This window comes from Oncorhynchus mykiss, chromosome 19 (genome assembly GCF_057628025.1).
Source record: "Oncorhynchus mykiss isolate SJ-2025 chromosome 19, ASM5762802v1, whole genome shotgun sequence".
NCBI lineage: Eukaryota > Metazoa > Chordata > Actinopteri > Salmoniformes > Salmonidae > Oncorhynchus > Oncorhynchus mykiss.
In genome coordinates this window covers 69,288,217-69,299,249 of record NC_143040.1, presented here as the reverse complement: position 1 = coordinate 69,299,249, position 11,033 = coordinate 69,288,217, and the positions used below count along the sequence as shown (strand labels likewise).

The 11,033-nt window shown below is 46.1% G+C and overlaps 2 protein-coding genes across 5 annotated transcripts in view; one reads left to right on the top strand and one right to left on the bottom strand.

The window, feature by feature from the left end:
* The window catches only part of fndc4b (fibronectin type III domain containing 4b), a 20,691-nt gene extending 17,510 nt beyond the window's left edge, over positions 1-3,181 (bottom strand). For 2 of the 3 annotated variants that reach the window (XR_016489072.1, XM_036955260.2), the window contains exons 1-2: positions 2,742-2,875; positions 2,448-2,615 (exon numbers count right to left, since the gene is read on the bottom strand). Coding sequence is in view for 2 of the 3 variants with exons in the window: in XM_036955260.2 (XP_036811155.1) it covers positions 2,448-2,473 (26 nt within the window). In the remaining variant the exon portion in view is untranslated. Of the gene's footprint in view, positions 1-2,447; positions 2,616-2,741 lie in introns of all 3 variants that reach the window. The other variant, XM_090211617.1, reaches the window with a different exon arrangement.
* Positions 2,560-11,033, top strand: part of gckr (glucokinase regulator) — a 29,681-nt gene continuing 21,207 nt past the window's right edge. Inside the window, exons 1-6 of one of the 2 annotated variants that reach the window (XM_090211616.1) lie at positions 2,560-3,239; positions 3,816-3,875; positions 4,008-4,157; positions 4,385-4,453; positions 6,175-6,243; positions 6,327-6,400. In XM_090211616.1, coding sequence (XP_090067742.1) covers positions 3,828-3,875; positions 4,008-4,157; positions 4,385-4,453; positions 6,175-6,243; positions 6,327-6,400 — 410 coding nt within the window. In that variant the 5' untranslated portion in view covers positions 2,560-3,239; positions 3,816-3,827. Of the gene's footprint in view, positions 3,240-3,540; positions 3,876-4,007; positions 4,158-4,384; positions 4,454-6,174; positions 6,244-6,326; positions 6,401-11,033 lie in introns of those variants that run through there. The other variant, XM_090211615.1, reaches the window with a different exon arrangement.

Below are 11,033 nucleotides of genomic sequence, written 5' to 3'. Positions count from 1 at the left end.
CCAAATGATGACCACCAATCAGAGACCAATCTGATGACACACCAAATGATGACCACCAATCAGAGACCACTAGGATGACACACAAAATGATGACCACCATTCAGAGATCACTAGGATGACACACCAAATGATGACCACCAATCAGAGATCACTAGGATGATACACCAAATGATGACCACCAATCAGATATCACTAGGATGACACACCAAATGCTGACCACCAATCAGAGACCACTAGGATGACACACCAAATGATGACCACCAATCAGAGATCACTAGGATGACACACCAAATGATGACCACCAATCAGAGATCACTCGGATGACACACCAAATGATGACCACCAATCAGAGATCACTAGGATGACACACCAAATGATGACCACCAATCAGAGATCACTAGGATGACACACCAAATGATGACCACCAATCAGAGATCACTAGGATGACACACCAAATGATGACCACCAATCAGAGACCACTAGGATGACACACCAAATGATGACCACCAATCAGAGACCACTAGGATACACACCAAATGATGACCACCAATCAGAGATCACTAGGATGACACACCAAATGATGACCACCAATCAGAGACCACTAGGATTACACACCAAATGATGACCACCAATCAGAGACCAATCTGATGACACACCAAATGATGACCACCAATCAGAGACCACTAGGATGACACACAAAATGATGACCACCATTCAGAGATCACTAGGATGACACACCAAATGATGACCACCAATCAGAGACCACTAGGATGACACACCAAATGATGACCACCAATCAGAGACCACTAAGATTACACACCAAATGATGACCACCAATCAGAGACCAATCTGATGACACACCAAATGATGACCACCAATCAGAGACCACTAGGATGACACACAAAATGATGACCACCATTCAGATATCACTAGGATGACACACCAAATGATGACCACCAATCAGAGATCACTAGGATGACACACCAAATGATGACCACCAATCAGATATCACTAGGATGACACACCAAATGCTGACCACCAATCAGAGACCACTAGGATGACACACCAAATGATGACCACCAATCAGAGATCACTAGGATGACACACCAAATGATGACCACCAATCAGAGATCACTCGGATGACACACCAAATGATGACCACCAATCAGAGATCACTAGGATGACACACCAAATGATCACCACCAATCAGAGATCACTAGGATGACACACCAAATGATGACCACCAATCATAGATCACTAGGATGACACACCAAATGATGACCACCAATCATAGATCACTAGGATGACACACCAAATGATGACCACCAATCAGAGATCACTAGGATGACACACCAAATGATGACCACCAATCAGAGATCACTAGGATGATACACCAAATGATGACCACCAATCAGAGACCACTAGGATGACACACCAAATGATGACCACCAATCAGAGACCACTAGGATGACACACCAAATGATGACCACCAATCAGAGACCACTAGGATTACACACCAAATGATGACCACCAATCAGAGACCAATCTGATGACACACCAAATGATGACCACCAATCAGAGACCACTAGGATGACACACAAAATGATGACCACCATTCAGATATCACTAGGATGACACACCAAATGATGACCACCAATCAGAGATCACTAGGATGACACACCAAATGATGACCACCAATCAGATATCACTAGGATGACACACCAAATGCTGACCACCAATAAGAGACCACTAGGATGACACACCAAATGATGACCACCAATCAGAGATCACTAGGATGACACACCAAATGATGACCACCAATCAGAGATCACTCGGATGACACACCAAATGATGACCACCAATCAGAGATCACTAGGATGACACACCAAATGATCACCACCAATCAGAGATCACTAGGATGACACACCAAATGATGACCACCAATCATAGATCACTAGGATGACACACCAAATGATGACCACCAATCAGAGATCACTAGGATGACACACCAAATGATGACCACCAATCAGAGATCACTAGGATGACACACCAAATGATGACCACCAATCAGAGATCACTAGGATGACACACCAAATACATTGATGGATCCTCTTTGTCTTCTTCTAACGCCTCTTAAGGGGAAAGTAATCCGATTACCTGAGTTTGGATAATCAGATTACATTTAGAAAGTAATTTAACAAACCTTGTAAATACTGAACCACACACGCACGCACGCACGCACACACACACACACACACACACACACACACACACACACACACACACACACACACACACACACACACACACACACACACACACACACACACACACACACACACACACACACACACCAGCATGACAAAGAGTGAAGACCTTGAGAAAGGTGAATGTACCACAGACAGTCAGGTACCAACACCGGGGGTTGTTTAACCATAGCGACTTACTGGCTGTCACCATCAGCGTGTTCCATGTGGTCAGCAGGAGGGTAGCGAGGCTCAATGAGACAGCAACATCAGCAGGCATGTTCTCCCCCTCTCTCTCTCTCTCTCCTCCTCCTCCTCCTTCGCCACTAGATCACATTGCAAACAATTCCCTCACCCACAGCTGTTGATCTTTTTGTTTTTGAAAAGAAGAACAGACAAAATAAATAACAATGTCAGTGTGATTGGTTTTCCAGGAGGGGGGAAAGCGTTGCTGTTACGGGAATTTCGGTTTCCACCCGCACTTGAAGGACTCACGGTTATGAATCGATCCTGGTCAGCGGTCCACTATGGGGACAAACAGCTCGATATCCGACGGTGAACGATGTTCACATCCGCGATGTTGCTTCTAAGCCGACTCAAACAGCTGTTGCTATTTTTTGAGGGGATGTAAATGGAAGGAAAAGAGGAGAGTGGGAAGAGAGAGGAGGAGAGAAACAGAGACAGCTGTTGCTCCCGTTGGGCGTTTCAGATCTACGGCCAGCGCCCACTAGCCTGTACACGTTCACCAGTTCACAGACAGAAAGGAGGGGAGAGGTAAAGGAATAAAGAAGAGGAAGGGAGGAGGAGGAGGAGGAGGAGATGTCTTGTCGTCTGTCTCCAGGGTTTGGCAGTTTACCGTTCAGCCTGCATAGCACGAGAGGATCCGAGGCATCCTACTGACAGCGTGTTCTTCCGCGAGTCCCAGGAGACACCCTGGCACGCGAATATTTCTTTCATCTACTGCCCGGTTTGTTGAATCTTGCACGCACAACGGTAAATCTCTCTCTCTCACTCTCTCTCATGAATCAGACCTGATTCCTCTGCAGAGAGTGAGCAGGTGTGTGGATGATGGACCCAGAGCCACATATAAATATGTCTATATGGTTTTGGAATGGCCTATTTTGTCAGATCACATGAGAAAAATATAATATACTAATCATTGACGTGTCTGTGTGTGTGTGTGTGTGTGTGTGTGTGTGTGTGTGTGTGTGTGTGTGTGTGTGTGTGTGTGTGAGAGAGCGCAATAAACTTTGTCTCGGACTGTTTGATATCTGCATGTCTCAAAGGTCACTTAGTGGAGCAAGAGAGAGACCTTCGTCCATGGCTTATGTTTAGCGTTGCTGTGTGTGTGAGAGCAGAGAGAGGGAGAGGGAGAGGGAGAGAGAGAGAGAGAGAGAGAGAGAGAGACAGAGAGACAGAGAGACAGAGCGAGAGAGAGAGACAGAGAGAGAGAGACAGAGAGAGAGACAGAGAGAGAGAGAGAGAGAGAGAGAGAGAGAGAGAGAGCAAAAGAGACAGACTGACAGGCATTTAAAACACTGGAATATCTCTTCGTCTTTCGACCTACAGCGTTCTTTAACAATGGAGAAAATGGACTTCAGTGAGATCTCCGACACGTGCAAGTGGGAGGTAAGAGATCTGGAGGGAAGTGGCACAAAGTGTTATGGTTATCCACAAGGGGCTCTGGTCAAAATGTAGGGTACCATTTTAGCCACAGATCGCTCTGTCTAGACTCCAACTCCCATGATGCTTCTGTGTCAGTCGCCAGATTACGAGCCATGGTTTCCTGTGTCGGAGAAGTCCAACCCCCTGACTCGTGACATCGACAAGTCCTCGCCCAATCATATTGTCCGTCTGCTGGCAGCCTGCGACGCACAGATGTTCCAAAAGGACACAGGAACCACCTACCAGGTCAGGGGTCAGAGGTTAGAGGTCAGAGAGTGGTCAGGTAGGATGAAGGCTCTGGGAAAGAAGAGTCATCCACCCTTAACATACATTTTTGGACCAATGCAACACACTCACCTTGATAGACACATCACACCATTTTGAGGTTTGGGGAAGAATTCAATGTTCTAGGTCAGTGACAGGGGTTTGTGTGTGTGTGTGTGTGTGTGTGTGTGTGTGTGTGTGTGTTTCAGAGGATGTTCAGTGACAGTGTGGTGTTGACCATGCTGGAGGTGGCCAGGACGGTGGAGCAAATTCTCAGGGTGAAACACTCTTCTCTGTAAAGATACATTCTATACACATACAGACACATTCTATACACATACAGACACATTCTATACACATACAGACAAATTCTATACACATACAGACACATTCTATACACATACAGACACATTCTATACACATACAGACCCATTGTATACACATACAGACACATTCTATACACAGACAGACATTCTATACACATACAGACATTCTATACACATACAGAGACATTCTATACACATACAGACACATTCTATACACATATAAACACATTCTATACACATACAGACATTCTATACACATACAGACATTCTATACACATACAGACACATTCTATACACATACAGACACATTCTATACACATACAGACACATTCTATACACATATAGACATTATATACACATACAGACACATTCTATACACATACAGACACATTCTATACACATACAGACACATTCTATACACATACAGACACATTCTATACACATACAGACATTCTAAACACATACAGACATTCTATACACATACAGACATTCTATACACATACAGACACATTCTATACACATACAGACACATTATATACACATACAGACATTCTATACACATACAGACACATTCTATACACATACAGACACATTCTATACACATACAGACATTCTATAAATATACAGACATTCTATACACATACAGACACATTATATACACATACAGACACATTCTATACACATATAAACACATTCTATACACATACAGACATTCTATACACATATAAACACATTCTATACACATACAGACACATTCTATACACATATAAACACATTCTATACACATACAGACATTCTATACACATATAAACACATTGTATACACATACAGACACATTCTATACACATACAGACACATTCTATACACATACAGACATTCTATACACATACAGACATATTCTATACACATACAGACCCATTCTATACACATACAGACACATTATATACACATACAGACACATTCTATACACATACAGACACATTCTATACACATACAGACATTCTATATACATATAAACACATTCTATACACATACAGACACATTATATACACATACAGACACATTCTATACACATATAAACACATTCTATACACATACAGACATTCTATACACATATAAACACATTCTATACACATACAGACACATTCTATACACATATAAACACATTCTATACACATACAGACATTCTATACACATATAAACACATTGTATACACATACAGACACATTCTATACACATACAGACACATTCTATACACATACAGACATTCTATACACATACAGACACATTCTATACACATACAGACATTATATACACATACAGACACATTCTATACACATACAGACACATTCTATACACATACAGACACATTCTATACACATACAGACATTATATACACATACAGACACATTCTATACACATACAGACATTCTATACACATACAGACATTCTATACACATACAGACACAGTGAGGTTTTCTGAATTGTAGCTTCTGTTCTTGTATCGTGTGTGTGTGTGTGTGTGTGTGTGTGTATGTGTGTGTGTGTGTGTGTGTGTGTGTGTATGTGTGTGTGTGTGTGTGTGTGTGTGTGTGTGTGTGTGTGTGTGTGTGTGTGTGTGTGTGTGTGTGTGTGTGTGTGTGTGTGTGTGTGTGTGTGTGTGTGTTTGACAGGACCCAGAGGATAGTCTGGTTGTGTTGAGTGGTTGTGGAACCTCTGGTCGCTTGGCCTTCCTAATGGCGGTAATTGTTACTATATTTGATCATTTTATAATTGTATAATTTGGTATGTGCAGTATCTTTATGAGATGTGATGGTTTTTCCAGTCATGTTTTAACAGAGCCCTGAGAGACAGGCAGCAGAATACTGTTTACTCTTATATCATTGCTGGGGGAGACAGGTGAGAGTGTGAGATATTACACACACACACACACACACACACACACGTACATACACACACACACACACACACACACGTGCATACACACACGTACATACACACACACACACACACACACACGCACACACACACACACAAACACACACACACACACACGCACACACGTGCATACACACACGTACATACACACACACACACACACACACACACACACGCACACACACGCACACACACATACAACGTGCATACACACACACGCACACACACATACACACACGTGCATACACACACGTACATACACACACACACACACACACACACGCACACACACATACACACACGTGCATACACACACGTACATACACACACACACACACACACACACACACACACGCACACACACGCACACACACATACAACGTGCGTGCCCACGCAAGCTTTCTATGTTCTGTTGTGTTTAATGTTCTGTGTCATGTTGTGTGTTTAATATTGTTTAAGGTTCAAATCAAATTGTATTAGTCACATGCACAACAGCATGTCACCTCACAGTGAAATGTTTACTTAAATAAGAGCCCCTAACCAACAGTGCAGTTTAAAAAAAAAAAATATGGATACGAATAAGAGATAAAAGTAACAAGTAATTAAAGAGCAGCAGTAAAGTAACAATAGTGAGACTATATACAGGGGGGTATCGGTACAGAGTCAATGTGCGGGGGCACGGGTTAGTTGAGGTAGTGTGTACATGTAGGTAGAGTTATTAAAGTGACTATGCATAGAGGGGAGCAATGCAAATAGTCTGGGTAGCCATTTGACTAGATGTTTTGGAGTCTCATGGCTTAGGGGCAGAAGCTGTTAAGAAGCCTCTTGGACCTAGACTTGGTGCTCCGGTACCGCTTGCTGTGCGGTAGCAGAGAGAACAGTCTATGACTAGGGTGTCTGGAGTCTTTGACAATTTTTAGGACCTTCCTCTGATACCGCCTGGTATAGAGGTCCTGGATGGCAGGAAGCTTGGCCCCAGTTGTCATGTATTGTCATGTTGTGTCTTGTTTCTGTCCTTTCCCTTCACCCTGTCTCCCTCTGCTGGTCGTTATTAGGTTACCTTTTCTCCCCCTCTTTCCCCCAGCTGTTCCTTGTCTCCTCCTAACTACCTCGTCACCCCTTTTCCCACCTGTTCCCTTTTTCCCTCTGATTAGTCCTCTATATCTCTCTCTGTTTTTGTTCCTGTCTTTGTCGGATTCTTGTTTGTGTTATTCATGCCTGAACCAGACTATCGTCATGTTTGCTGCAACCTTGTCCTGTCCTGTCGGAATCTGCCGGTCCATCTGAGCCTACGTTTGTTTTGTTATTAAAGAAGCTCTGTTTACGTTAATTCGCTTTTGGGTCCTCATTCACGCACCGTAACAGAAGAATCCGACCAAGAATGGACCCAGCGACTTCGGATCCTCTCCACTCTGCCGTCGAGATCCAGGGAGCGATGCTAGGCAGACACGAGCAGGAAGTGTCTGCTGCTCGACATGCCGTTGAGACCCTGGCCGCCCAAGTCTCCAACCTCACAGAACAGGTTCACCATCTCCGCCTCGATCCACCGGCCACTTCCAGGGCTTTCGAATCTCCGGAGCCCAGAATCAATAACCCGCCGTGTTACTCTGGGAAGCCCACTGAATGCCGCTCGTTCCTCACCCAGTGTGATATTGTGTTTTCTCTCCAGCCCAACACTTACTCCAGGAGCACAGCTCGTATCGCCTACGTCATATCTCTCCTTACTGGACGGGCTCGTGAGTGGGGCACGGCAATCTGGGAGGCAAGGGCTGAGTGTACTAACCAGTATCAGGACTTTAAGGAGGAGATGATACGGGTTTTTGATCGTTCTGTTTTTGGGGAGGAAGCTTCCAGGGCCCTGTCTTCCCTATGTCAAGGTAATCGATCCATAACAGACTACTCTATTGAGTTTCGCACTCTTGCTGCCTCCAGTGACTGGAACGAGCCGGCGTTGCTCGCTCGTTTTCTGGAGGGTCTCCGCGCGGAGGTAAAGGATGAGATTCTCTCCCGGGAGGTTCCTTCCAGCGTGGATTCCTTGATTGAACTCGCTATTCGCATAGAGCGACGGGTTGATCTTTGTCACCGAGCTCGTGGAAAGGAGCTCACGTTCTCCGTTGCCCCCCTCTCCGCATCACTACCATCTTCCTCTGCCGGCTCGGGTGCTGAGCCTATGCAGCTGGGAGGTATCCGCATCTCGACTAAGGAGAGGGAACGGAGAATCACCAACCGCCTCTGTCTCTATTGCGGTTCCGCTGGTCATTTTGTCACTTCATGTCCAGTAAAAGCCAAGAGCTCATCAGTAAGCGGAGGGCTACTGGTGAGCGCTACTACTCCTGTCTCTCCTTCAAGATCCTGCACTACCTTGTCGGTCCATCTACGCTGGACCGGTTCGTCAGCTTCCTGCAGTGCCTTAATAGACTCTGGGGCGGAGGGCTGTTTTATGGACGAGACCTGGGCTCGGGAACATAACATTCCTCTCAGACAGTTAAGGGAGCCCACGGCCTTGTTCGCTTTGGATGGTAGTCCTCTCCCCAGGATTCAGCGTGAGACGCTACCTTTAACCCTCACTGTCTCTGGTAATCATAGCGAAACCATTTCTTTTTTAATTTTTCGTTCACCTTTTACACCTGTTGTTTTGGGCCATCCCTGGCTAGTTTGTCATAATCCTTCTATTAATTGGTCTAGTAATTCTATCCTCTCCTGGAACGTCTCTTGTCATGTGAAATGTTTAATGTCTGCTATCCCTCCTGTTTCCTCTGTCTCTTCTTCACAGGAGGAGCCTGGTGATTTGACAGGGGTGCCGGAGGAATATCACGATCTGCGCACGGTGTTCAGTCGGTCCAGGGCCACCTCTCTTCCTCCACACCGGTCGTATGATTGTAGTATTGATCTCCTTCCGGGAACCACTCCCCCCCGGGGTAGACTATACTCTCTGTCGGCTCCCGAACGTAAGGCTCTCGAAGATTATTTGTCTGTAGCTCTTGACGCCGGTACCATAGTCCCCTCCTCCTCTCCCGCCGGAGCGGGGTTTTTTTTTGTCAAGAAGAAGGACGGGTCTCTGCGCCCCTGCATAGATTATCGAGGGCTGAATGACATAACAGTGAAGAATCGTTATCCGCTTCCTCTTATGTCTTCAGCCTTCGAGATCCTGCAGGGAGCCAGGTTTTTCACTAAGTTGGACCTTCGTAACGCTTACCATCTCGTGCGCATCAGGGAGGGGGACGAGTGGAAGACGGCGTTTAACACTCCGTTAGGGCACTTTGAATACCGGGTTCTTCCTTTCGGCCTCGCTAACGCTCCAGCTGTCTTTCAGGCATTAGTCAATGATGTCCTGAGAGACATGCTGAACATCTTTGTTTTCGTTTACCTTGACGATATCCAGATTTTTTCACCGTCACTCCAGATTCATGTTCAGCACGTTCGACGTGTCCTCCAGCGCCTCTTAGAGAATTGTCTTTTTGTGAAGGCTGAGAAGTGCACTTTTCATGCCTCCTCCGTCACATTTCTCGGTTCTGTTATTTCCGCTGAAGGCATTAAGATGGATCCCGCTAAGGTCCAAGCTGTCATTGATTGGCCCGTCCCTAAGTCACGCGTCGAGCTGCAGCGCTTTCTCGGCTTCGCGAACTTCTATCGTCGTTTCATCCGTAATTTCGGTCAGGTGGCAGCTCCTCTCACAGCCCTTACTTCTGTCAAGACGTGCTTTAAGTGGTCCGTTTCCGCCCAGGGAGCTTTTGATCTCCTCAAGAATCGTTTTACATCCGCTCCTATCCTTGTTACACCTGACGTCTCTAGACAGTTCGTTGTCGAGGTTGACGCGTCAGAGGTGGGCGTGGGAGCCATTCTTTCTCAGCGCTCCCTCTCTGACGACAAGGTCCACCCATGCGCGTATTTTTCTCATCGCCTGTCGCCGTCGGAACGTAACTATGATGTGGGAAACCGCGAACTGCTCGCCATCCGCTTAGCCCTAGGCGAATGGCGACAGTGGTTGGAGGGGGCGACCGTTCCTTTTGTCGTTTGGACTGACCATAGGAACCTTGAGTACATCCGTTCTGCCAAACGACTTAATGCGCGTCAGGCGCGTTGGGCGCTGTTTTTCGCTCGTTTCGAGTTCGTGATTTCTTATCGTCCGGGCTCTAAGAACACCAAGCCTGATGCTTTATCTCGTCTCTTCAGTTCTTCAGTAGCCTCCACTGACCCCGAGGGGATTCTCCCTGAGGGGCGTGTTGTCGGGTTGACTGTCTGGGGAATTGAGAGGCAGGTAAAGCAAGCACTCACTCACACTCCGTCGCCGCGCGCTTGTCCTAGGAACCTTCTTTTCGTTCCTGTTCCTACTCGTCTGGCCGTTCTTCAGTGGGCTCACTCTGCCAAGTTAGCCGGCCACCCTGGCGTTCGGGGTACGCTTGCTTCCATTCGCCAGCGTTTTTGGTGGCCCACCCGGGAGCATGACACGCGTCGTTTCGTGGCTGCTTGTTCGGTCTGCGCGCAGACTAAGTCCGGTAACTCCCCTCCTGCCGGCCGTCTCAGGCCGCTTCCCATTCCCTCTCGATCGTGGTCTCACATCACCTTAGATTTTGTCACCGGACTGCCTTCGTCA